We start from the raw sequence: 26,588 nt of genomic DNA, 5'->3' as shown, positions 1-26,588 counted from the left end.
CTTCTTTGGAGAGCCATGTTGTGGAGACCACAGCAAATCATCAGCACAGCAACATTATTACAGGGATATTTTATAGGAAGCCTTCCAACCCTCCAGGCAGCTGAACTGCATCTTCAGAAGCTGGACAGCATGTGAAATGGTTATGTATGCATAGGCTGTAACCTTTTGTCTCTGTGCGTGTAGCTTTGGCTGTTGTGGAGAAATGAATATCCCTTGGTTTCCACAATTCATTCATACAGTTTAGACTGGGGAAGTGCTATGACAATCTGGAATGATAAGGAATGAAAGAATGCACACATGGAGGAATTTGGAGAGTTTTAGTCTTCAGTTTCTCCAATTTACTCTCTGCTCATGTTAATAACCTTACGTTTCTTATTCTGTTGGCCCTTGGTTACCCTTTATTTCTGATGTATAATTTGTGTCTTTGTCTTCACAAAGTTATTTATTCAAAGTCTCCACCATTTCCTCATTTTCCATAATATCCTCTCCTCTCTCTGCCTCTAAGGGACAAATGTTTACTTTAGCTACTCTTTTCTTTTTAAAGTTCACTTGTGGAAGCTTTTACAATCTGTTTTTATATTCCTGGCTACTTACTCAACTGAAAGCTTTCAGTTCTATTCTTACCAATCTGGATTCACAGCAAGAGGTGAAGGACTGTCAAACTGTCTATTGAGCCTACTACGCAATGGATGGGGGAGGTTTGCTGCTTATAGAGAAATGTGATAAGTTAAGATTTGAAAACAACACTTCAAATGTAATTTACAGTGGAATTTAAGCCTGTAGTTACTGTAAATCTCCTGCCCTTTTTGAAACCACAGTTACAGACAGTGTATTATTCGACTGTCCACTGAAGCAGGCTATGATCAAATGAAGTAACGAGCAAGCGAAGACATTAGTTTTCTACTTGTCTAATGATCTCCTAAAACTTATCTAGATATTTGTTAGATAAAAGAACATTTGCAAGTTCAAGAAGCAAAGGCATATCAATGGAAGTACAGTCAGTTCTGTTATACTGCGGTAGTTCTGTTCTCGTGCAATCCCGCGCTATAAGAAAATCGCACAATAGCAGCATCATTTAAATTAATGGGACCGGAATCATGCTACAACCAACAAACAATTTTAAAGTTTACACTGTAGAAACAGTGGCCCCAATTCGTTAATAGCATTGCAGTGAATTCGCATTAATGAAAAGCCCACTATAGGAGAACAATATGTCGTTTGAAATATACAAGTGTATAGGACTGATTTGAATCGAATTAGATTTATTGAATTAGCCTTATTGTGACGTACTCAAAAGAGTACAGTGAAAAGTTTACAAGTTACCACTTAGGTACAGATTCTTCAGAAAATAAAAATTCCACCATTGCAGATTGTAGAAAATAAGAAGTTCAGACAACATTCCTTCCAACCCAGTCCACACTGGTACGTAGCCTCCAATCCATGCCAGGCCTCCACTCCAAACCATGCTGGGCTTCACCACAAGGCTCAAGGCCAGGACACCGCTCTGGAATCACCTCAAGACCAGAAGTCTACACTGAGGCCATGCTGGGCCAAAAGGCCACCATGGGCTGCTGAAAGACCACCACGCCAGATCGAAAGGATGCTAAGCTAGACCAAGAGACTACCACATCAGGCTGGGAGGCAGCCTCACCAGGACAGGAGACTGCCTCACCGAATCTACACTGAGGCTGGGAATCCAAGGCCACATTGAGGCAGGGAGTCCAAGAATGAGAAGAAGAGAGAAGAAAAAGAAACACAAAACAGAGAAAAGAAAAGGAAACGGTCGAGCTTCGGCTGAAGTATCCTACTCTGCCACCATCTTGGAATTCTGTTTTATGTAAAGAGCTAAACATATACCAAAGTATATCAAACAGGTTCAAGACCAAGACAACTGCATGCTTTCTGCTTGGCATGGTATTCTTTTAGTATTATTTCAAAGATATATTCACAGTTTTCTTAGTAGCATTTTGGCTGGGTGAAGTTAATGATCTAAGATTAGCCCTTAGAAGTGAATATCAAGCAATAATTACCATGAAAACCAGAATCAAAGCCTAACAGGAGTTGATGATTATGCCGTACTTTGTATGTCAATGGCATACTGTACTCATTCTCAGGCAAAATGAAAATCCACGATGGGCTCTATCTCCAAGAATAAACAGTCATGATTCTCACTGCCCTTAAATGAAGCAGCTTATATAGCAGCCTGTAAAACTATGTTTTCGGTCAAGAACTTAGCATTGAGCTTAGGTTCAGGTAATTTCCAGTCAGTACTCCCAAAATGTCCTAATTAAGCAGATTTAACTTAGTCAGGATGATCCATTTGCTTCTCACATACTATAGATACATCTATTCAAAAGTAGCAATGCCTTTGACAAATGGGAAAAGGAATCAGTCCATTCAACAGACAGAATGGTACAAAGGGGAAAAACTACAGCTAAATCATAGCACATTAGTAAAAATGTGGTCAGACAACAAAACAACTGCAATCAGGAAGATAGGCATTAAACGAAATTCCCTTAGCATTCAAGAGATGAAACTAAACAGAATAATTGATCTGTTAGTTTTCAACTCGGAGAAACAAAAAGATACACAACACAAAAATCTGTTGTTTTATTACTATAAATTCAGCTATCAATTTCCGATTTGTCCTCAGAGCTAGGAGACTTACCAGAAGACATAGCCTCAGATCTGGGACAATTTGGAACTATAATGCAGGCCTCCCCTCTCTCAACAATAACAACATGCATTTACATTGTCCCTTTAATGTGATAAAATGCTCCAAGGTGTTTTAGTGGAGTATTATGGCACAGAAATTTACCACTCAGCCATATAAGGAGATATTAGGCCAGATGACCAATGGCTTAAACAAAGAAACATATTTTAAGGAGCATTTTGGAGGTAGATAGAGAGGGAAGATATACGCAGTGAAATTAACCCTTGTGCCTGGACAGCTAAAGGCACGGCTACCAATGATGGATTGATTAAAATTGGGCATGTTTGAAAGGTCATAACTGGCGAAGGGCAAAAATCCTGGGTGGAGGCAAGGGAAATTAGAGAGATAAGGAGAGGTGAGGCCATGGCAAGATTTGAAGACAGAAATGAGAATTTTTATATCTAGATATTGTTTGTCCGGGCATCGCCAATCCCACCTAAAAGAAAATGGCTGCACCTACCCTGGCATATCCCCCCCTCCAGTATCCGGCTTGATCTCTATCGCAGCAGCTATCCAGCCACTTTCCTGGGTTGTCAGCCACTCCCAGTGTTTTAAATGCAAAATTATAAAGCAGAACACCAACACCTGCACATGCATGCTGTGAATTGTGCAACATGGTTGTGCAAGCAGATTTTATTTTAATCATTATTTGTATATTTAGAAAAGCAGCATAAGTGACAGCTCAGATAAATGGCTGGTGTAGAGTAACGGCCTCCTGTAAGAGATGAATACATGTAATTTTTACTATGGGGGAAACGTTTTTTTGAAGAAACACGATAGCAATGGTCTTAGATGGTGACACGCTTCTTCCTCTCATCAGTTTTTTTACAATGATATTTTTAATCAAAAGAAAACTTTTTGGATGCATTTTTATAGTATTTATATTGCATATACTTCTGAAAAGAAACACACTGAAATATCGGTACATCTATGCATCATAAACCAAACATGTTGGCTTCTGAATGACATTTTTCTTTTTATTTTAAGTAAAAGGGCTTCCACTACTGACAAGAGAGATGGAAGTACAAGCAAATTCCTCTTTAATTTAGCAGTACAAAGTTCAAGGAAGGTGAAAGTAACTTTCAACCATCAACCATATAAATTATTTTTAGACTGGAATATTTTGGTCAAGTGACAATAATGACTTAAGCAAAAGACCACAAACAGTATAGTACTCATTATCCTTGTAATTGAAGAGCAAGACTGTGCGCATGCGAGTATTATGCAAATTGCACACCAAATAAAGCAAGTAAAAAGAATAAAACAACCAGAAATGCAAAATCCACAGACTGCATTCAGATCATTGCACTTTTCTTATCGAGTTTTAAAACAATTTTGAATGAAACTAACATGAAGTGCCAAGACAAAAGTTTGTCAGAGGACCTGTTTCGAAGCCCAATAGCACTAGTTTATCAAGCGTAGGGAGATCTACTTGTGTCCCTAGGAAGCAGCTTGGAATGCTTTATTCGATGAAGACACTATATTAATTCAAGTTGTTTTCCTAGCCAATAACCTTTCCGTAACCCAGTGTTCTAAATTTCTTTGACTCCAAGGCTCCCCATTCACAGACCCCATTTAAAAATGAGAATTCTTTTTAATGCAGTACAGTATCTGTTTGTGTATCTGAGAAATTTCAATATTCCCTCCTCTTCCCTGTGAAAGTTTACACAAAGGAACTTCACAGATGGAAATTCAAAAATCAATACCTATATGTAGAAGGAAATAAAGTTATAAAAATGATTGAATGAATAGATTGTGAATCTCAAGCATTAGCAGTAAGTTAAATAAAAATTAAACATGCCTGAATTTCTTACAGAGACTTATAATTAACCTCCAACCCTGATGAGAATCCTGATGTCCATCCATAGTTCCAGAATATTTCCAACTACGCATTTCCTCAGAACGCAGTCCAATTGTCTCTGGATCAAATGCCCAGATCCTGGTCCCAAACTTAAGCTTTGTACCAAACCACTTCATTTAAGCCCTAATGGGACCCATCTCAATTGCTTTACCTTCTCTTTTAAGGGCTGGTCTAGTTCTTATACACTATCACATGGATATCACAGAGGTAGATAAATATCGCTTATACAGTTTTGTTTACCACAAGCAGCTAGACCAACGAGATAATGGCCACAACGAAGGCAAAAATAAATTACGTGAACAGGCAGAACTAGTATGCTGATATTAAAAGTAGCAATGTGCAGGTACAGTGTCATGTATTCTTGATCAGCCTTACAGAATCCCTGAAAATAATTTCATTGACACAGGTTGAGAACCCATTCCTTTAACCAACACTCATTAAAGTAGCTTAACTGTCATTTATTTAATGGTTGTGGAACCCTTCTGAGCACAAATTGGCTGCCAGATTTGTTCCTGTGATAACTATGAATCTGCTTTAAAAGTAAATCATTGGCTGTGAAATGTTTTGGGATTTCACGAGAGCAGTAGAGCACAGGTTCTTCATTCAAAATGAGAACCATAGGTGGAGTAATTTCAAGGAAGAGGTGTCTGTGTTGGTTACAAGTGGCATGGACTGAAAGGAACTACACTTATTGTCTCAAAGAGTTAAATGAAGATGATTTAGACATCCACCAACTATTTTGAAAATTCTTAGCCACAGATGAGAAAGTTAGCTGGTCATGACTTTATCCATCAGAAAATATGCCCAAATGCACTAATTAAATATTTCTTAAACAATTTCAAATTTTCATTTTTGCTGCTTTATCATTTAATGGATTGATCAATCCTTATATGAAGAAATTATTATCCAATAAAAATTTGTCCTTCACAGTTTTGACCTTACTTCTACTCTCAAAACTTCAATCTACTCATTTGTCTTTTCATACTGCTTGCTATCATAAATATCACCAAATGAGTCTCTCAGATTCCTCCTCCCAAATTGAAAAATTCAAGATTCTTTGGTTCTTTCCTGCTGCTCGTACCAAGCTTTCTTTCCCACTGCCTTAGTGTCTCACGTTTGTATTCAGGACACATGATATGTCTGTTCAGACTCTGTAGTTTGAACATGGCTTCCTCTGCCTTGGATTCTATTATTTGAGAAGTTACACAGTTAATGAGGTGATTATATGCACCAGGGACCAGTGATCTGAATGGAGCAGAGTGGAATTATCAACAGAGTAAACAGGACTTGACAAAAAATGATAACCGATCACTGATAACCATGATAACCATTTGGAAAATCCTACTTAATAGATAGAATCAAATGATAAGACATTAGCGACACCACATATAAAGCAATGCAAAAGGTATAGAAAGCCTTGAAAATGGTATTGCCAAAAGACTATAAGGAAATCTATTTAAAAAATGCACTGATCCAAATACTAATCAATGCTCCAGAGATTCCAAGGAAATGAAAGGTAATTTATGAAGCTGTTTAAGGCCAAAATCAAGGGATTTTGTTTGTCATGTTATCATAAGCAAAATAGTAATGCTAAAAACCACACTGCCAATTATGGAACAAAAACTGAAATTGCTGGAAATTCTCAGAAGAAGGGTCACTGAATCTAAAACATGAACTTAGATTTATCTCCACAAATGTTGCCAGCCCTACTGTTCCAGCAATTTCTGTTTTTTCAGATTTCAAGCATCTGCAGTTCTTTGGTTTTTTTGTCTATTGTCAAATATGGATTAGATCAGCACTTTGAGGTCCATTTGCACCTTGCACAAGCTTTAGCAAGTATCGATTAAAAGATCATAGTTAGTTTTCAAAAATATCTTAAGGAATAAAAAGGATATCAAGGTAAATTGGATTATCTTTTGGAGGAATTGGTCGTCATTATGGAATTTCTAGAAAGGGAAGTCACTGTGAATGAATAGATTAAAGAAATGGCATCAGGCTGAGATGAATTTTTTAAAAAAACTTGTACGATGGTTGAATATTAGTAGGAACAGAAGTGGTCATTGGCCACAATGGTGCATTAAAAACTAGGAATGCAAGATGTTCTTTACGTTGACCATCACACTGAGAATTAAAGAATAGTTAGCCAAAATCATAGGCTCTCTCTTTGGGAGTTAGCACCTGCACCATCAACACAGAGGATGATTGGAAAGGAGGATTCACAGAAGTTACTAGACAACTTTCAGAAGGAAAAAAGATTAAATAGCTGTTGGAAAGTCAGAAAGACTGGATTATTTACTTATTTGAGTGAAGACATCTATTGCAACATTAAGATACAGCTATATTGTAAATACTAAATTAAATTTTAAGACTATAGATAAAGAAGCAGAAATAGAAATCCAACATGATTTACTGAATGTTGGTCTCATGATAAATATTTCCATCTCCATTCAGTTTGATATAAAAACATTAAAATAACATTTATACTCTTACTTTCTCTCAGCTTTTGAGCTTTTAACTCCAACCTGTGCTGTTCTTGTTCTCGCTTACACTTTTCTTCACAATCTCGTTCTTGTAGATCTTTTCCATGTCTCAGAGATTCTGTCAATTTCAGGGTCTCACTGTCACCATGTTCTTGAATCTGTAAGAAATTTGTTAATACCACAATCTTTTAAATATATATATATGAAGAACCAAACAATGTGTACTAATTTTCTGCTCCAATGAGTGACTGTATAAAACTTGAATTTCACCTTTGATGATAGGGTGGGATGGGAATTGCATGTCTGGTTTCTGATACACAACGAGAAGAGCCAAAAGTAAAATAATGAAACAGCAAAATAAAGTATCAGGCAGCTCTCCCATTTTCTTATCGCACATGAATGTTAAGTTTGTGTTCCACCAGGACTCACTCAACCTCTGACTACATTACCATCTTGGTCCAATAGGAAGAAGGAGGTGAAAGAAACTGTCTTTGAGATCAAGGCATCATTTGATCAAACAAGGCTTAAAGGAGCCTGAGCAAAACTGGAGTCAAAGGGAATCATGTGGGAACTCTCTGCTGCTTAAGAGTAATTCCCAACACAAAAAAAGATTATTTTGGGAAGTCAATCAACTCAGTCCCTGTACATCACTGCAGGAGTTGCTCAGGGTAGTGTCCTAAGCCCAAACATCTTCAACAGCTTTATTTCATTCATTAAGTCAGAAGTCGTGTCATATGCTGAGGTTTAGCACCATTGCCCATTCCTGAGATACTGATGATGGTATTCCCATTTATCTGCCATCCTTGTTCTTCCAGTTGGTGGTTCTCGGGGATTTGAAATTGCTGTGAAACTTTGGTAAATTTCTGCATTGCATCTCATAGTACACACTGCTATGACTGAGCATCAGTGCTGAGAGTCTGAATGGATGTGGATGTGGTACCAATCAGCAGGTTGCTTTGACTCTTGTTCAAACCACTCTCATTCAGGTAATTGGAGAGCTTTTCATTGTGTTCCTGACTAGTCCTTTGTGAATGGTGGACAATGTTTCGGTGGTCAGGAGGTGAATTATTTATTGCAGGATTCACAACCTCTGACCAGCTCTTGTAGCCACAGTATTTATTGTAATTTTCAGTATGTTGATAGCAGGGGATTCGGTGATGGTAATGTCATTGAATGTCAAAGGGTGATATAGTTAGATTCCTGCTTGTTGGAGATGAACAAAAATGGCATGAATTTTACTTGATGATAAATGACTGAGATTTGATGCAAGATAAAATATGAATAGTGGAGTTTTGGATAAGCTGAAACTCAGAAGCTGGTGGATAAATTTAACATCAGGAAGAATCAAAAGTCAGGTCTGGAGAAAGCAAAGACTTGGAAGAAGATTTCAGGAGAAGAGGGGCTGAGGTAAAAGCAAAGATTAGTGGTCCTTACAAAGGAAGGCCAATGAAGGGGAGGATGTGGGGTAAGAAACTTCAGCAGAAGATCAAATAGAGGACAGTAGGCAGATGATTAAAAGAGGATTAAAAGACATGCAGCTGTATTCCAAAACAATATAAATCCTGCAGTGACTCCAGAGACAACAATGCATGATGAGAAACCAAAATAGTTGGATCCTAACAAAACACTTTCTCATCTGATGAACAGATGGAAAACATCAAAAACATGACCACTTAAACAAGCATTACAATAATCATATTTTCCTGCATAATTTAAAACAAATCCCACAATATTGCTGGACTAGCAAAAGTATGGTATGATACAGTGAGAGAACTCGCAAAGCCACATGGCAGAAATCCCTTCAAAACACTTAACAAATCTCAGTCTTAACCATAAAATTAAGATTGAGCTCTTTGCTTTTAGTCAAGACAATTTCAGCAGTACCCTCTATTGAAGGAACTTTCGATGAAACAGCTGAAGGGCAATAAACATCCAAATCTACCAAGTGGCATACAATTTCATTTAAAACTCTTAAGATACCTACAATTATCAAATATGGCAGCCTATCATCCTTTAAGTTTGTAGTTTTAAATGGTGCCTACCAGCCTGAATATATTTTGATACACAATTCCACAGATATCAATAACTGGACACTGAATCATGTCCAGCTGCTGACAACAGTATTGCTGTTGGAGCTCTTGCCATGCTGAAGCTGGACAGCAATCTCCAAATCCTAGATACATAAATATTTAAATAAGCTTTTTTCTTTATCCAAGTCATTACAATTGTTGGATGCACTAGTAATAAAAACTACCGCTCTGCCAGTGCCAAAATCCTCTGCTTTATTTAAGCCAGTCATGAACAAAAATAGCAAGATACTGGTTAGACACAATTGTAATCTAGTTCTAGTCTGGAGAATATTTTAGAGAAAGAAAGGAGGGAGAGCAAAGTTTCCTTAGCAAGAGAAACAATGAACAAAACTTGGCCCTTTGAGCCTCCTCTGCTATTTAAGAAGATCGTGGCCAATCTGATTTTAACCTCAATTCTACATTCTTGCATATCCCCAATAATCTATCATCCCCTTTGTCATCAAGAATTTATCTACCGCTGTCTTAAATAAAGATCTTACATTCACTGCCTTTTGAGGAAAGGGAATTCCAAAGACTCACAGCCCTCAGAGAATGAAAATTTCCTTCTGTCTTAAATGGGCATCCTTCTGTTTTTAAACTAGCATCGCTTATTCTAAATTCTCCCACAACAGGAAACATCCTTTCCATATTCACCCCGTCATGTTCCTGCAGGATCTTACATGTTTCAAATAAGTCACCTCCAACTCTTCTACACTCAGATGATACAGGCCTTGCCTGTCTAGCCTTTCCTCATATAAATACATATTTATAATAGGACTGAGTGGTAGCTTTTCAAACAGGGACTTGTAAAGATTTGTGGTGGGCCATACTGCTGTGAACCGCAAACAGAAGAGAAACAAGAAAATGAACTGTAAGAAAAAGAAAACTCTCCAAAACAAAACTGTGAAAACTACAAAATACTGAAATCGAGTTGGTAAGAAGAAATACAAACAGATGCCAAATAATACAAATAAATATAAATCTGGTTCTAAACACTATTAGATATTGTTTTTTAACCATTACTTGCTTTCTAATCACAATCCAAAATTTAACCTAAGCCTCAGGATCGGAATGGGTTATGATAATAGGATAAACAGAGACATTTTAACAAGATCTGTCTTAGTTACACATGGCACAGTCAGATAATCTCAATTTCCACTGATAGATTCAACATTTCTTCTGTGGAAAAGATCTCTCTTGCTCTTCATAAAAGTGAGGGCACAATAGTGAAATATGATTCAGTGTTTGTGGGTGGCTCGACCAAGGTATGAGATAGGTTTGAGCTACGTAGTTTTGTTGTAGAATTGCAGCAGAGATCAAAGTGATGAAGTAACAATGAGGAAGAAATTAGAGTGGCACTGTATGCAAATTGATGTTGGCTCACCAGAGAAAGCTACTATAAGGCAACTATCAACAATGAGGTAGAACTGACCAATTTGCATGAACTGTAATTATAGCTGTGGTGACAAATGGGTTTTGGCTCAATTTTACAGCTAGCATGCATTACCACTTCTGTGGTGAGTAGTTCAACTCCTGTCATTCCTATGCCCGTTCATCATCTATAGGCACAAATCAGAATGCCATCGACAAGGATAGTTGCAGTGCCAGAAACATTCAAGAAGCTCAACATATCCAGGACAAAGAACTCTGTTTGACTGGCATTCTGATCACCACAATTAACACTCATTTCCGACACAATCAATGTGCAGCAGCAATGGCATTCCATCTGCAGGATGCACTACAGTAACTCCAAGTCTCTTTAGACAGCTCTTTCCAAACCCGCAAACTCATCCATCCAGAAGAACAATGGCAGCAGATCCATAGGACCATAACTACCTTCAGTTTCCCTTCCACACCCCATATATCCTGCCCTGGAGTTATATTGCTATTCCCTCACGGTCATTGACTTCATATCCTAGAAATCCCTGTCTAACAGCATGTGGTATACCTCACTCTGAGTTATGCAGCTGTTCAAATTAAAAAAGCTCTATACAAACTTCAGAAATTTAGGATAGGTAATAAATGCTGGACAGCAATGTCCACATGCCATCAATAAATAAAGAAAAAAGTTATGGTAACCCTGATCAAGTGCAAGATTGGCAGTGACTCAAGTTTCAAACATCTACTCCCTTTGTGACATTTCTACTGAATGATCTGGCTCCAGTTTTCAGACTCTGCCCCTCAGTTCCACAATAGTTTATCTTTATCTACCCTGCCTTTTCCTGTCAATTTCTTGAAGGCTTCAATCAGATAACCCCTAATGTTAAAATTCTGAAGAAAACAAGCCTAATTTGTCTACTTTCTCCTCATAGCTTAATACCTCACTCTTATAAACTAATGTATTCCAGCCAAGGCCAATATATCCTAAGGTGTGGTGCCCAGATGTGCTAACAGTGCTCCAAGTGTAGTCTAAACAGGGCTTTATATAAATGCAGCATAATTTCTACATCCTTGTATTCCAGTCTTCTTGGTATAAAAGCCAACATTTGATTAGCTTTCTTGATTTAAAAATTCATTAAAGCGCAGAAAACAAAACCTAAACACCTGAACCCGCTAGGTCCTCTGTATTTAACTTCATACCAACTAGCAAGTGCCCTGATCTATCCTTTTTTGGTCCAAAATGGATAACCTCACACTTATACTGAACTCCATCTGCCAGTTTTGCTCTATCACCTAGTCTATCCCTTTGTAATGTTATGCTATCATCTATACAGTTACAATGCCATCTAATTTTGTGTAATCTACAAATTTGGAAATGTGACTTTCTATGCCATTATCCAAGTTGGCAATAAATAATGTGAATAATTAAGGTCCTGACACACATCCTTGAGAGACACCACCGGTCACACCTTGCCAATTTGAAAACCAATTATCCCCACTTTTTTTTTTAGATTAGATTACGTTACAGTGTGGAAACAGGCCCTTCGGCCCAACAAGTCCACACCAACCCGCCGAAGCGCAACCCACCCATACCCCTACATTTACCCCTTACCTAACACTAGGGGCAATTTAGCCTGGCCAATTCACCTAAGCTGCACATTTTTGGAATGTGGGAGGAAACCGGAGCACCCGGAGGAAACCCACGCAGACACGGAGAGAATGTGCAAACTCCACACAGTCAGTCGCCTGAGGCGGGAATTGAACCCGGGTCTCTGGCGCTGTGAGGCAGCAGTGCTAACCACTGTGCCACTGTGCCGCCCCTTTATCCAGGCACTTTATGTGATCTCTGCCACTCCACCAATTTTCCAGTCAGTAATATGCCCTCAATTCCATGAGCTTCTACCGTAGTTAACAACCTCTCATTTGGTACATTTTCAAATGCCTTTTGGGAGTCCATATGAGCAGCATCCAGATACATTCCTTATCCACTAACTTTAGTCATCGCTTCAAAAAATTCAATCAAGCTTGTCAGTCATAACCTATTTGTCATGTATCTACGCTGGCTGTCCCTGATTAACTGACAATTTTCAAGGTGTTCAATTACCCCATTCTCGATTATAGACTCAAACCAATTTCCCCACCAGAGATGTTAGGCTAACTGGTCTGTAATTCCTGGGTTTCCTTCTCCTTAAAAAAAGTCATTTGTAGACTGGGTGTTGCTGGCTGGCCAGCAGTTATTGCCCATTTCTAGCTGCCCTTGAGAAGGTGGTGGTGAGCTGTTCTCTTGAACTGCTGCAGTCCACCGCTGTAGTTTGATCCACTATGCCATTAAGGAGGCAATTCCAGGATTTTGATCCAGCCACAGTGAAGGAATGGTGATATATTTTCAAGTCAGGATGGTGAGTGGTTTAGAGGGGAACTTTTAGTGGTGGATGTTCCCAAGTATCTGCTGTCCTTCTCCTTCTAGATGGATGTGGTCATGGGTTTGGAAAGTGCTGTCTAAGGTCTTTGGTGAATTTCTGCAGTATCTTGTAGATAGTACACACTGCTGCTACTGAGCATCAATAGTGGAGGGAGTAAATGCTTATGGATGTGCTGCCAATCAAGTGGGCTGCTTTGTCCTGGAAGATGTCAAGATTCTTGAGTGTTAGCACTGCACCCATCCAGGCACGTGGGGAGTATTCCATCACACTCCTAACTTGGGCCGTGTACAGATTGGACAAGCTTTAGGGAATCAGGAAGCAAGTTACTTACTCTCGTCTCTGACCCACTCTTGTAGTCAGTGTTCCTGTGGTGAGCCCAGTTAAGTTTCTGGTCAATGGTAACCCCCAGGATATTGATAGTTGGGGATTCAGCGATGGTAACACTATTGAATGTCAAAAGGCAGTGGAGAGATTGTCCCATATTGATGATGGTCATAGCCTGGCATTTGTGTGGTGGGAATTAACTTGCGGAGAAAGTGAGGTCTGCAGATGCTGGAGATCAGAGATGGAAATGTGTTGCTGGAAAAGCGCAGCAGGTCAGGCAGCATCTAGGGAACAGGAGAATCGATGTTTCGGGCATTAGCCCTTCTTCAGGAATGAGGAAAGTTGGTCCAGCAGGCTAAGATAAAAGATAGGGAGGAGGGACTTGGGGGAGGGGCGTCGGAAATGTGATAGGTGGAAAGAGGTCAAGGTGAGGGTGATAGGTCAGACTGGGGTGGGGGCGGAGAGGTCGGGAAGAAGATTGCAGGTTAGGAAGGCGGTGCTGAATTTGATGGATTTGACTGAGACAGGCTGGGGGGAGGGGAAATGAGGAAACTGGTGAAATCCGAGTTCATCCCTTGTGGTTGGAGGGTTCCTAGCCGGAAGATGAGGCGTTCTTCCTCCAACCGTCGTTTCGCTGTGGTCTGACGATGGAGGAGTCCAAAGACCTGCATATCCTTGGTGGAGTGGGAGGGGGAATTGAAATGTTGAGCTACAGGGTGGTTGGGTTGGTTGGTCCGGGTGTCCCAGAGGTGTTCCCTGAAACGCTCCGCAAGTAGGCGGCCCGTCTCCCCAATATAGAGGAGGCCACATCGGGTGCAAAGGATGCAATAGATGATACGTGTGGAGATACAGGTGAATCTGTGGCGGATATGGAAGTTTCCTTTGGGGCCTTGGAGGGAGGTGAGGGGGGAGGTGTGGGCGCAAGTCTTGCACCTCCTGCGGTTGCAGGGGAAGGTGCCGGGAGTGGAGGTTGGGTTTGTGGGGGGTGTGGATCTGACGAGGGAGTCACGGAGGGAGTGGTCTTTACGGAATGCTGATAGGGGAGGGGAGGGAAATATATCCTTGGTGGTGGGGTCCGTTTGGAGGTGGCGGAAATGGCGGCGGATGATGCGCTGTACATGGAGGTTAGTGGGGTGGTAGGTGAGGACCAGTGGGGTTCTGTCCTGGTGGTGGTTGGAGGGGCGGGGTTCAAGGGCGGAGGATCGGGAAGTGGAAGAGATGCGGTGGAGGGCATCGTCGACCACGTTGGGGGGGAAATTGCGGTCCTTGAAGAAGGAGGCCATCTGGGATGTGCGTTTTTGGAACTGGTCCTCCTGGGAGCAGATGCGGCGGAGTCGAAGGAATTGGGAGAATGGGATGGCGTTTTTACAGGGGGCAGGATGGGAGGAGGTGTAGTCCAGGTAGCTGTGGGAGTCGGTTGGTTTGTAGTAGATGTCAGTGTTGATTCGGTCGCCTGAGATAGAAATAGAAAGGTCGAGGAAGGGGAGGGAGAAATCTTAGACTGTCCAGGTGAATTTGAGGTCGGGGTGGAAGGTGTTGGTGAAGTGGATGAACTGTTCAACCTCCTCGTGGGAGCACGAGGCGGCACCGATACAGTCATCGATGTAGCGGAGGAAAAGGTGGGGGGTGGGGCCAGTGTAGTTGCGGAAGATGGATTGTTCCACATATCCTACGAAAAGGCAGGCACAGCTGGGGCCCATGCGGGTGCCCATGGCTACTCCTTTCGTTTGGAGGAAGTGGGAGGATTGGAAAGAGAAGTTGTTCAGGGTGAGGACCAGTTCAGTCAGTCGAAGGAGGGTGTCTGTGGAAGGGTACTGGTCGGTACGGCGGGAAAGAAAGAAGCGGAGGGCTTTGAGTCCTTCGTGATGGGGGATGGAGGTGTACAGGGACTGGATGTCCATGGTGAAAATAAGGCGTTGGGGACCGGGGAAGCGAAAATCATGGAGCAGGTGGAGGGCATGGGTGGTGTCCTGAACGTAGGTGGGGAGTTCTTGGACTAAGGGGGACAGGACGGTGTCAAGGTATGCGGAGATGAGTTCGGTGGGGCAGGAGCAGGCGGAGACAATGGGTCGGCCGGGGCAGTCAGGTTTGTGGATTTTGGGCAGGAGGTAGAAGCGGGAGGTGCGGGGTTGTGGGACTATGAGGTTGGAGGCGGTGGATGGGAGATCCCCCGAGGTGATGAGGTTATGGACGGTCTGGGAGATGATGGTTTGGTGGTGGGGGGTGGGGTCATGGTCAAGGGGGCAGTAGGAGGAGGTATCTGCGAGCTGGCATTTGGCCTCAGCGGTGTAGAGGTCGGTGCGCCAAACTACTACCGTGCCTCCCTTGTCTGCTGGTTTGATAGTGAGGTTGGGGTTGCAACGGAGTGAGTGGAGGGCTGCACGTTCCGAGGGTGAGAGGTTGGAGTGGGTGAGAGGGGTGGGGGAGTTCAGGTGGCGGTTAATATCGCGGCGGCAGTTGGCTATGCAGAGGTCGAGGGCAGGTAGGAGGCCAGCACGGGGTGTCCAGGTGGATGGGGTGTGTTGGAGGCGGGAGAAGGGGTCGTCAGAGGGTGGGCGGGAGTCTTGGTTAAAGAAGTAGGCGCGGAGGCGAAGGCGGCGGAAGAATTGTTCGACGTCACGCCGCGTGTTGAATTCATCAATCTGGGAGCGTAGGGGAATGAAGGCGAGGCCTCTGCTGAGGACTGATCTTTCATCCTCAGAGAGGGGTAGGTCTGGAGGGATGGTGAAAACACGGCAGGGCTGGGAGCTAGGACCTGGTGTGGGGCTGGAGCTGAGTGTGGGGGCGGGGTTAGGTCTGGGGGCGGGGACGGAGATCGGCGTGGGGGCGGGGTCGGGCGCCTCTTGCCTCTTGTCAGCCCAAGCCTGAATATTATCCAGGTCTTGATGCGTTTGAACATGGACTGCTTCAGTATCTGACGAGTCATAAATGGTGAACATGTTCACAAATGGTTGCACACATCCCTACTTCTGACCTTATGATGGAGGGAAGATAATTGATGAAGCAACTGAAGATGGTTGAGCCGAAGACACTACCTTGCAGAGCTGTCCTGGTGCTGAGATTACTGACCTCCAACAACCATGACCATCTTCCTTTGCTCCAGGTAAAATTCCAGTGGAGAGTTTGCCCCTGATACCCATTCATTTCAGTTTTGCTAGGGCTCCTTGATGCCATGCTCAGATGAGTGCAGCTGTGGTGACAAGGGCTGTCATTCTCCGTCACCTCTGAAATTCAGTTCTTTTGTCCGTGTTTGAACCAAGGCTGTAAGGAGGTCAGGGGCTGAGTGGCCCTGGCGGAACGCAAAACTGGGTATCACTGAGCAGGTTAATGCAGATCAGGTCCTGCTTGATAACACTGTTGATAACACCTTCCTTCACTTTACTGATAATGAAGAGTAGACTGAGGGGGCAGTAATTGGCTGGGTTAGATTTATCCTGATTTTTAATGTACAGGTCATAACTGGGTAATTTTCCACATTGTTGGGTAGATGCTAGTATTGTAACTGTATTGGAAGAGCTTGGCTGAGGGAGCGGCAAGTCTTCGAATACTATTGCCTGAATGCTGTCAGGGCTCAAGCCTTTGCAGTATCCAGTGTGTCCAAATGTTTCATGATATCATGCGAAGTGAATCAAATTGGCTGATAACTGGTATTCTGTAATGCTGGGAACCAGTGGAGGAGAGCACAATGAATCATTCACTCTGCACTCCTGGCTGAAGATTGCTGTGAATACTTTAGCCATTTCTTTTGCAATGACGTTCTAGGCTCTTCCATCATTGACGATGGAGATATTTGTGGAGTCTACTCCTACAATGAGTTCTTTAATTGTCCACCACGATTCACAACTGGAAGTGATCTGATCTGTTGGTTCTGGAATGCTTAGCTCGGTCCATCAATTGCTGCTTCTGTTTGGCATGCAATGAAGCTCTGTTTGGTGGCTTCACCAGCTAGCCACGTCATTTTCAAATATGCCTGATGCTGTTCCTGGCATGTCCTCCTGTATTCTCCAGTGAACCATGGTTGATCCCCTGGCTTGATGGTAATGGTTGAGTGAGGAATATGTTCGGTCATGAGGTTACAGATTGTGCTGGAGTATGATTTTGTTGCTGTTGATCACCACAGCACCTCATGAACGCTCACTCTTGAGTTGCTAGGTCTGTTCGAAATCTGTCCCATTGAGCACGATGATAGTGCCACACAACACGATGGGGGTTATTCTCAATGTGTAGGCATGACTTCATTTCCACAAGGCTAAAAAGAGATAAGTCTGAGGCTGGTTCCGTTGAGAAGAGGAACAAGTCAAATAGTCAAGGCAGAAAAGAGCAAGGCAGAGAACAAGGTAAGATGGATGAATTAAACTGCTTTTATTTCAACGCAAGAGGTCTAACAGGTAAGGCAAATGAACTCATGGGAACATGAGACTGAGATATTATAGCTATAACAGAAATATGGCTCAGGGAAGGGCAGGACAGGCAGCTTAATGTTCTGGGGTATAAATGCTTCAGGAAGAATAGAAAGGGAGACAAGAGAGGAGGTGAAGTGGGGTTTTTACTTAAGGATAGAGTTACAACTGTACTTAGGGGGGGACACTCCTGGGAGCATGTTTAGTGAAATTAAATGGGTGGAACTGAGACATAAGATGATAACCTTATAGGGATTGTATAATAGTCAGACCACCTCACCCCCTAACCAAATACTCAGCAGCAAATTGACAAGCAAATTTGTAAGGAGATTTCAGTAAACTCTAAGAATAATAGGGTTGCATTGGTAGGGGATTTTAATTTTCCAAACATAGACTGGGACTGCCATAGTGTTAAGGGCTTGGATAGAGAGGAATTTGTTAAGTGTGTACAAGAAAACTTTCTCATTCAGTATGTGAAAACTTTACCCTCTCTGGGGAAATAAGGCAAGGCAAGTGACTGAAGTGTCAGTGGGGGAGCACTTTGCAGCAAATGATCATAATTTTATTAGTTTAAAATAGTTATGGAAAAGCATAGATCTGACCTGAAAGTTAAAGTTCTAAACTGGAGTAAGGCCAATTTTGAGGTATTAGGCAAGAACTTTCATAAGTTGATTGAGAGAGACTATTTGCAGGTAAAGGAGCGGATGGAAAGTGGGGAGGTCTTCAAAAATAAGATAACAACAATCCTGAAACAGTATATTTCTGTTACTGTGAAGGGCAAGGCTGGCAGCTATAGAAAATGCTGGGTGACGAGAAAAACTGACCTCTGGTCATGAAAAAGGAGGCATATGTCAGGTACAGACAGCTGGTATCAAGTGAATTCCTAGAAGTGTATAAGGGCAGTAGAGTCAGAGATGTACAGCACAGAAACAGACCCTTTGGTCCAACTTGTCCCAGATATCCCAACCCAATCTAGTCTCACCTGCCAGCACCAGCCCATATCCCTCCAAACCCATTCATATACCCATCCAGATGTCTTTTAAATGTTGCAATTGTACCAGCCTCCACCACATCCTCTGGCAGCTCATTCCATACTCGTACCACCCTCTGAGTGAAAAAGTTACCCCTTAGGTCTCTTTTATATCTTTCCCCTCTCACCCTAAACCTATGCCCTCTAGTTCTGGATTCCCCCACCTTTCGGGAAAATACTTTGTCTATTTATCCTATCCATGCTCCTCTTGATTTTTTAAACCTCTATAAGGTCACCCCTCAGCCTCCGATGCTCCAGGGAAAACAGCCCTAGTCTATTCAACCTCTCCCTGATGCTCAAATCGTCCAATGCTGGCAACATCCTTGTAAATCTTTCCTGAACCCCTTCAAGTTTCACAATGTCTTTCCGATAGGAAGGAGACCAGAACTGCACGCAATATTCCAACAGTGGCCTAACCAATATCCTGCACAGCCGCAACATGACCTCCCAACTCCTGTACTCATTACTCTGACCAATAAAGGAAAGCATACCAAACGCCTTCTTCACTATCCTATCTACCTGCTACTCCACTTTCAAGGAGCTATGAACTTCCAAGGTCTCTTTGTTCAGCAACACTCCCTTGGGCCTTACCATTAAGTGTATAAGTTCTGCTAAGATTTGCTTTCCCAAAATCCAGCACCTCGCATTTATCTAACTCCATCTGCCACTTCTCAGCCATTGGCCCATCTGATCAAGATCCTGTTGTAATCTGAGGTAACCTTCTTTGTTGTCCACTACACCTCCAATTTTGGTGTCATCTGCAAACTTATTAACGATGTCTCTTATGCTCACATCCAAATCATTCATTTAAATTATGAAAAGTAGTGGACCCAGCACCGAACCTTGTGGCACTGCACTGGTCACAGGCCTCCAGTCTAAAAAACAACCCTCCACCACCCTCTGTCTTCTACCTTTGAGCCAGTTCTGTATCCAAATGGCTAGTACTCCCTGTATTGCATCAGATCTAACCAGTGTGCCATGGGGAACATTGTCGAACATCTTTCTGAAATCCATTTAGATCACATCTACCGCTCTGTTCTCCTCAATCCTCTTTGGTACTTCTTCAAAAAACTCATTCAAATTCGTGAGACATGATTTCCCCTCGCACAAAGCCATGTTTGACTATCCCTAATCAATCCTTGACTTTCCAAATATATGAACATCCTGTCCCTCAGGATTCCCTCCAACAACTTGCCCACCACCGATGTCAGGCTCACTGGTCTATAGTTCCCTGCTTACCTCCTTTCTTAAACAGTGGCACCACGTTAGCCAACCTCCAGTTTTACGGCACCTCACCTGTGACTATCGATGATACAAATATCTCAGTAAGAGGCCCAGCAATCACTTCCCTAGCTTCCCACAGAGTTCTAGGGTACACCTGATCGGGTCTTGGGGATTTATCCACTTTTATGCATTTCAAGACATCCAGCACTTCCTCCTCTGTAACATGGACATTTTTCAAGATGTCACCATCTATTTTCCTTATCCTTTTCCACAGTAAATACTGATGCAAAATACTCATTTAGTATCTCCCAGATCTCCTGCAGCTCTACACAAAGGCCGCCTTGCTGATCTTTGAGTGGCCCTATTCTCTCCCTAATTACCCTTTTGTCCTTAATGCATTTGTAAAATCCCTTTGGATTCTCCTTAACTCTATTTGCCAAAGCTATCTCATGTCCCCTTTTTGCCCTCCTGATTTCCCTCTTAAGTACACTCCTACTGCCTTTATAATCTTCTGAGGATTCACTCAATCTATCCTGTCAATACCTTCAGAAAAGCTTCCTTCTTTTTCTTAACCAAACCCTCAATTTCTTTACCCATCCAGCATTCCCTATACCTACCAGCCTTTCCTTTCGCCCTAACAGGAATATACTGTCTCTGGATCTCATTATCTCATTTCTGAAGGCTTCCCATTTTCAGGCCATCCCTTTACCTTGTAACATCTGCTCCCAATCAGCTTTTGAAAGTTTTTGCCTAATACCGTCAAAATTGGTATTTCTCCAATTTAGAACTTCAACTTTTAGATCTGGTCTACTTTTTGCATCACTATTTTAGAATTAATAAAATTATGGTCACTGGCCCCAAAGTGCTCCCCCCCACCCTCACTCCCCACTGACACCTCAGTCACCTGCCTACCTTATTTCCCAAGAGTAAGTCAAGTTTTGCACCTTCTATAGTAGGTACAACCACATACTGAATCAGAAAATTGTTTTGTACACACTTAACAAATTCCTCTCCATCTAAACACTATGGCAGTCCCAGTATGTCTGGAAAGTTAAAATCCCCTACCATAACCACCTTATTATTCTTACAGATAGCTGAGATCTCCTTACAAGTTTGTTTCTCAATTTTCCACTGACTATTAGGGGGTCTATAATACAATCCCAATAAGATGATCATCCCTTTCTTATTTCTCAGTTAAAATAACTTCTTAAATAACTTCCCTGAATGTTCTTTTGGGAATATCCTCCCTCAGTACAGCTGTAATGCTATCCCTGAATAAAACTGCCACTCCCCCCTCCTCTCTTGCCTCCCTTTCTGCCCTTCCTGTAGCATTTGTATCCTGGAACATTAAGGTGCCAGTCCTACCCATCCCTGAACCGTGTTTCTGTGGTTGCTATGATATCACAGTCCCGTGTTCCTAATCATGCCCTGAGTTCATCTGCTTTCTCTGTTAGGTGTCTTGCATTGAAATAAATGCAGTTTAATTTATCAGTCCTATCTAGTTCTCTGCTTTGTCCCTGCCTGCCCTGACTGTTTGACTCGCCTTTGTTCTCAACTGTACCAGATCTCTTTCCTCACTATCTCCCTGGGTCTCCCCGCCAACACCCCCCCAACCCCCACCTTACTTGTTTAAATCCTCCAGAGAAGCTCTAGCAAATCTCCCTGCCAGTATATTAGCCTCCTTCTAATTTAAGTGCAATCCGTCCTTCTTGGACAGGTCACCTCTACCCTAAAGAGCTTCTAAAGATCCAAAAATGTGAATCCTTCTCCCATACACCAGCTGCTCAAACACGTATTCATCTGCTCTATCCTCCTATTCCTGCCTTCACGAGCTCATAACACTAGCAGTAATCCAGATATTACTACTCTCGAGGACCTCCTTTTTAAATTCCTGCCTACCTCTCTGTATAATCTCCCTTCAGAATCTCAACCTTTTCCCTTCCTACCTTGTTGGTTCTGATGTGTACAATGACCTCCTGCTGGCCCCTCTTCGCCTTGAGAACATTCTGCACTCTCGCTGATAATCCTTGATCCTGGCACCAGGGAAGCAACACAACATTCTGATTTTTCACTGCTGGCCACAGAAACATCTGTCTGGACCTCGGACTAGAGAGTCCCCAAACATAATTGATCTCTTGGAACCCGACGTACGCCTCATTGCATTAGAGCCAGTCTCAATACCAGAACCTTGACTGTTTGTGCTACGTTCCCTTGAGAATCTATCACCTCCTACATTTTCCAAAACAGTATACTTGTTTGAAATGGTGTAGACACAGAAGGTTCCTGCATTAACTGCCTACCTCTCTTACTTTTCCTGGAGTTATCCCATCTATGTGACTGTATCTGCGACTTTTCCACCCTTTCTATAACTGCCACCCATCACATGCCCTTGCTCTTGTATATTCCTCATTGCCTCTAACTGCCTCTCCAACCGATCCATTCGATATGATAGGTTTCGCAATCAACAGCATTTATTGCAGATACAATCCTCAGTAACCCGTAAAGTGTCCCAAAACTCCCACATCCGACAAGAAGAGCATATCACTCTACTATTTTTGCTTCTTTCAATCTGTAGACCCAGAAAATAGCACTGTCTTATTCCTCTACAAAACATTGCTCCAGGTTAAATTAATCTTATGGCTTATATTTTAAGTTTAATCAAGAGACATATCTCAATAAAACTTATAATCACTTACTCACTACTGCAGACTTAAAATATTTACTTATCTGTTTCTGTGCTGTGACCTCTCCCAAACAGGTTCCTCCAAGATTAGTTGTGAATTTCACTGTTTGTTAATTTTCCCAGATGTACTCTGAAGGAGTATACTTAGGAAGGAAATCAGGACGGCAAAAATGGGACATGGGATAGCTTTGGCGAATAGGGTTAAGAAGAATCCAAAGAGTAACCAGGGACAGAATAGGGGCCTCATAAAAATCAACAAGGCTGTCCAAGCGTGAAACTGCAGGATATGGGTGAGATACTAAACGAGTATGTCGAATCAGCATTTATTGTGGAGAAGGATATGGAAGCTAGAGAACTTGCAAGAAATAAATAGTGATATCTTGAAAAGTGTCCATATTACAGAGAATGAGATGCATAAAGGTGGATAAATCCCTGGGACCTTCCCAAATCTTTGTGGGAAACTAGGGAAGTGATTACTGGAACCCTAGCTGAGATATTTGTATCTTTGATAGCCATGGGTGACAGCTGGAAGACTGGAGGTTGGCTAATGTAGTATCATTATCTAAGAAAAGGAGCAAGAAAAAGCCAGGGAACTGTAGACTGGTGAGCCTGACGCCAGTGGTGGGTAAGTTGTCGGGAGGAGATTCTGAGGTACTGGATTTACTCGTATTTGGAAAGGCAAGGACTGATTAGGGATAATTAACATGGCTTTGTGCCTGGCAAATCATGCCTTACTAACTTGATTGAGTCTTTTGAACAAGTGGCAAAGAAGATTGATGAAGGCGAAGTGTTGAGTGTTGGCTACATCAACTTCAGCAAGGCATTCAACATTGTTCCACATGGTAAGATCACATAGAATCCAGAGAGACAGCTAGCCATTTGAATAGAGATCTCTGAAGTTGTGATGAAGAGTCATCTCGACTCAAAACATTAGCTTGCTCACTCTCTCCACAGATGCTGCCTGACCTGCTGTGATTTCCAGCATTATTTGATTTTGGTTCATTTGGATACAAAATTGGCTTGAAGATAGGAGACAGAGGGTGGTGGAAGAAGGTTGTTTTTCAGACTGGAGGCCAGTAACCTCTGGAGTGCTGTGCATGATTTGAATGAGCTGCCAGAGGAAATAGTGGAGGCAGGTACAATTACAACATTTAAAAGGCATCTGGATGAGTACTTGAATAGGAAGGGATTAAAGGGGTAGGGGTTAAATGGGACTAGATTAATTTAAAATATCTGATTGGTATGGGTAGTCACTCTTACTGTCGAGGCTGTACTGAACTCGCTATCATCGACAAATAAATGCCCATAACTCAGTCACAAATGGCTGTTCGGGCTGCCCACAATTAATGCTGACAGTAACACCTCTCAAGGTTGCTGAATGTGTAATCATTCTTGCAAGGACATAGATGACAACACGTAACATTTAATAACAATAGCAGCACCGTACATTGCTTCTAACAAGTCAAGGTTGCAAAATTAGTTGTTTCTCTTGAATTATTTAATCGACCTGTAATATACTACAAGCATCACTACAAGATTCAAAACAGTTTCATTCAATAAAAATGCCTCCCCCTATCATTGCACTGAGGAATAAATATTCTTTTGTAATCCCTGTAATGAGAAATGTAAAGGTTTCTGATCTAATTAACTGGTAATTAACACAGTGAAGCATTGTGAAAAGAAAGACAAGGAAGTCTGTGAAAGTTTGTGACTGGGGGTAGACAACATACCTGTCCATCTCAGTGATTAGTAAACCAAGAGCCAATTACAAAAGAAACAACATGGCTCCGCTGACTAACAGTACTCAAAGGGGAGCATGTGCACTCCTAAGTTTAAATCGTATAAGTTAAGATGCCTTCGTGCCTTGATGCCTTGCTGCTGTATGCTGTAACTGAGCTGTAGATTGCAAACAAAGGTCATCGTAATGTGCACCACGCCTCGGACTCTCACTGAAAATATGAGATCTAATACTTACATATTATCATGGACAGATGCATCTGCAGCTGGCAGATTGGTAAGGATGAGGTCAAGTATGATTTTCCCTCGTCGGTTTCCTCGCCACCTGCTGCAGATCCAGTCTAGCATGTTACGTCCTTTAGCACCTGACCAACTGAATGAGTGGTACTGCTGCTATGCACTCTTGGTGCTGGATATTGAAACACCTACACAGGGTACATTCTGTGCCCTTGCCATCCTCAGTGCTTGCTCCAAATATTGTTTAACATGGAGGAGTACCAATTCATTAGCCAAGGGAGGACGGTACGTGGTAATCAACAGGAGGTCTCCTTGCCCATATTTAACCTGAAACCATGACACTTCATGAGGTCTGAAGTTAATACTGAGGACTCCCAGAGCAACTCTCTTCCGATTTGTATATCGCTGTGCCACCACTTCTACTGGGTCTGTCCTGCCTGTGTGACAGGGCATATCCAGGATCGTAATAGTGGTTTCTGGGACATTTTCTAGAAGGTATGAATCCTAGAGCATGACTATGTCAGTTGTTGTTTGACTAATCTGTGGCACTAGCACCCAGATGTTAGGAAGGACAACTTTGCAGGGTCAACAGGGCTGTCTCTATTGACTTTTCTGATGCTTAGGTCGATGCTAGGTGATCAGTCTGATTTCATTTCTTTGAGTCTTTGCAGTGATTGGCTTGCTTGGCGACTTCAGAAGGCAACTGACAATCAACCACACTGCTGTGCGTTTGGAGTCACATGTAAATCAGACGAGGTAAGGATGTCAGATTGCCTTCCGTGAAGAAGGTTGGTGAATAAGTGCATTCTTAACTCCAGATTATTTTAAAATGGAATTCAAATTCCACTATCTGCCCTGGCAGGATTCAAACTCGGGTCCACAGAACTTTAACTGAGTTTCTTGATTAACAGATTAGAGTGGTGCTGGAAAAGCACATCAGATCAGGCAGCATCTGAGGAGAAGGAAAATAGACATTTCGGGCAAAAGCTCTTCATTAATAGTCTAGTGATAATACCACTAGGCCATTGCCTCACCATTTCTTCCTTCCCCTTCTTAAAAAGTAGAGTGACATGAGCAATTTTCCAATCCAGTGGGAGGACTCCTGTATCTAAGATTATTGTTAGGGTGTCTACAATGTGCTCCCCGACTTCCATTAAAGTTGTTGGCTGGAAATAGTCAGGTCATGGGAAACGATCATTCTGTCGTTCCACTAAGTTTCTCATTACTGATGATTTATTTAATTTTACTCAGTTCCTGACCCGGTTCCTCCAGACTTCTGGCAAGCTATCCTCCTTTTCTACCCTAAATATTGCAAAATAATCATTCAACATGTCTGCCATTTACCCATAGTCACTGACAAAATCATGGAATCCCTACAGTGCATAAAGCTCAATTGCCATTCAGCCCAGCAAGTCACTCAGACCGTTCAAAGAGCATGCCATCCAGACCCAAACCCAGTTCCTCATTGTATCCCTATAACCTTACATTTACCTGTCAAGATTAGAGTAGTGCTGGAAAAGCACAGCAGGTCAGGCAGCATCTGATGAAGGGCTTTTGCCGAAAACGTCGATTTTCCTGCTCCTTGGATGCTGCCTGGCCTGCTGTGCTTTTCCAGCACTACTCTAATCTTGACTCTAATCTCCAGCGTCTGTAGTACCCACTTTCGCCCAAAGTTACCTGGCTAACCCACCTAGCCTGCACATCCCTGGACTCAACAGACAACTTACCACAGCAAATCCACCTAACCTGCACATCTGTGGACTGTGGGAGACAAGTTGAGCACCCAAAGGAAACCTATGCAGACACAGGAGAATGTGCAAACTCCACACGGACAGTCACCCAAGACTGGAATCAAATCTGGTGCTGTGAGACAATAGTGCTAATCACTGAGCCACTGTGCCGCTTTTAGGTCCTCTTTCAGTCCTTAGTGGGCTAACATTGCTCCTGGCCACCCATTTTCTCTGTTACATTTACTCTTATTGATTTTAAAGTGGTCTTTTAACCAGAAGGGAGAGGCACTGGCTTGT

The 26,588-nt window shown here is 42.3% G+C and overlaps 1 protein-coding gene across 3 annotated transcripts in view; it reads right to left on the bottom strand.

The window, feature by feature from the left end:
- lca5 (lebercilin LCA5) overlaps positions 1–26,588 on the bottom strand; it is a 107,250-nt gene that overhangs the window by 33,303 nt on the left and 47,359 nt on the right. For all 3 annotated transcript variants that reach the window (XM_043686965.2, XM_087982435.1, XM_043686966.2), the window contains one exon: positions 7,065–7,212. In XM_043686965.2, the coding sequence (XP_043542900.1) occupies positions 7,065–7,212 (148 nt within the window). The remainder of the gene's footprint in view (positions 1–7,064; positions 7,213–26,588) is intronic.

Source organism: Chiloscyllium plagiosum, unplaced genomic scaffold (genome assembly GCF_037043375.1).
Source record: "Chiloscyllium plagiosum isolate Xiang-an unplaced genomic scaffold, Cpla_swu_hap1 HiC_scaffold_3, whole genome shotgun sequence".
NCBI classification, from domain to species: domain Eukaryota; kingdom Metazoa; phylum Chordata; class Chondrichthyes; order Orectolobiformes; family Hemiscylliidae; genus Chiloscyllium; species Chiloscyllium plagiosum.
The sequence above is the reverse complement of the archived record's forward strand: the minus strand, read 5'-3'. Positions and strand labels throughout refer to the sequence as shown.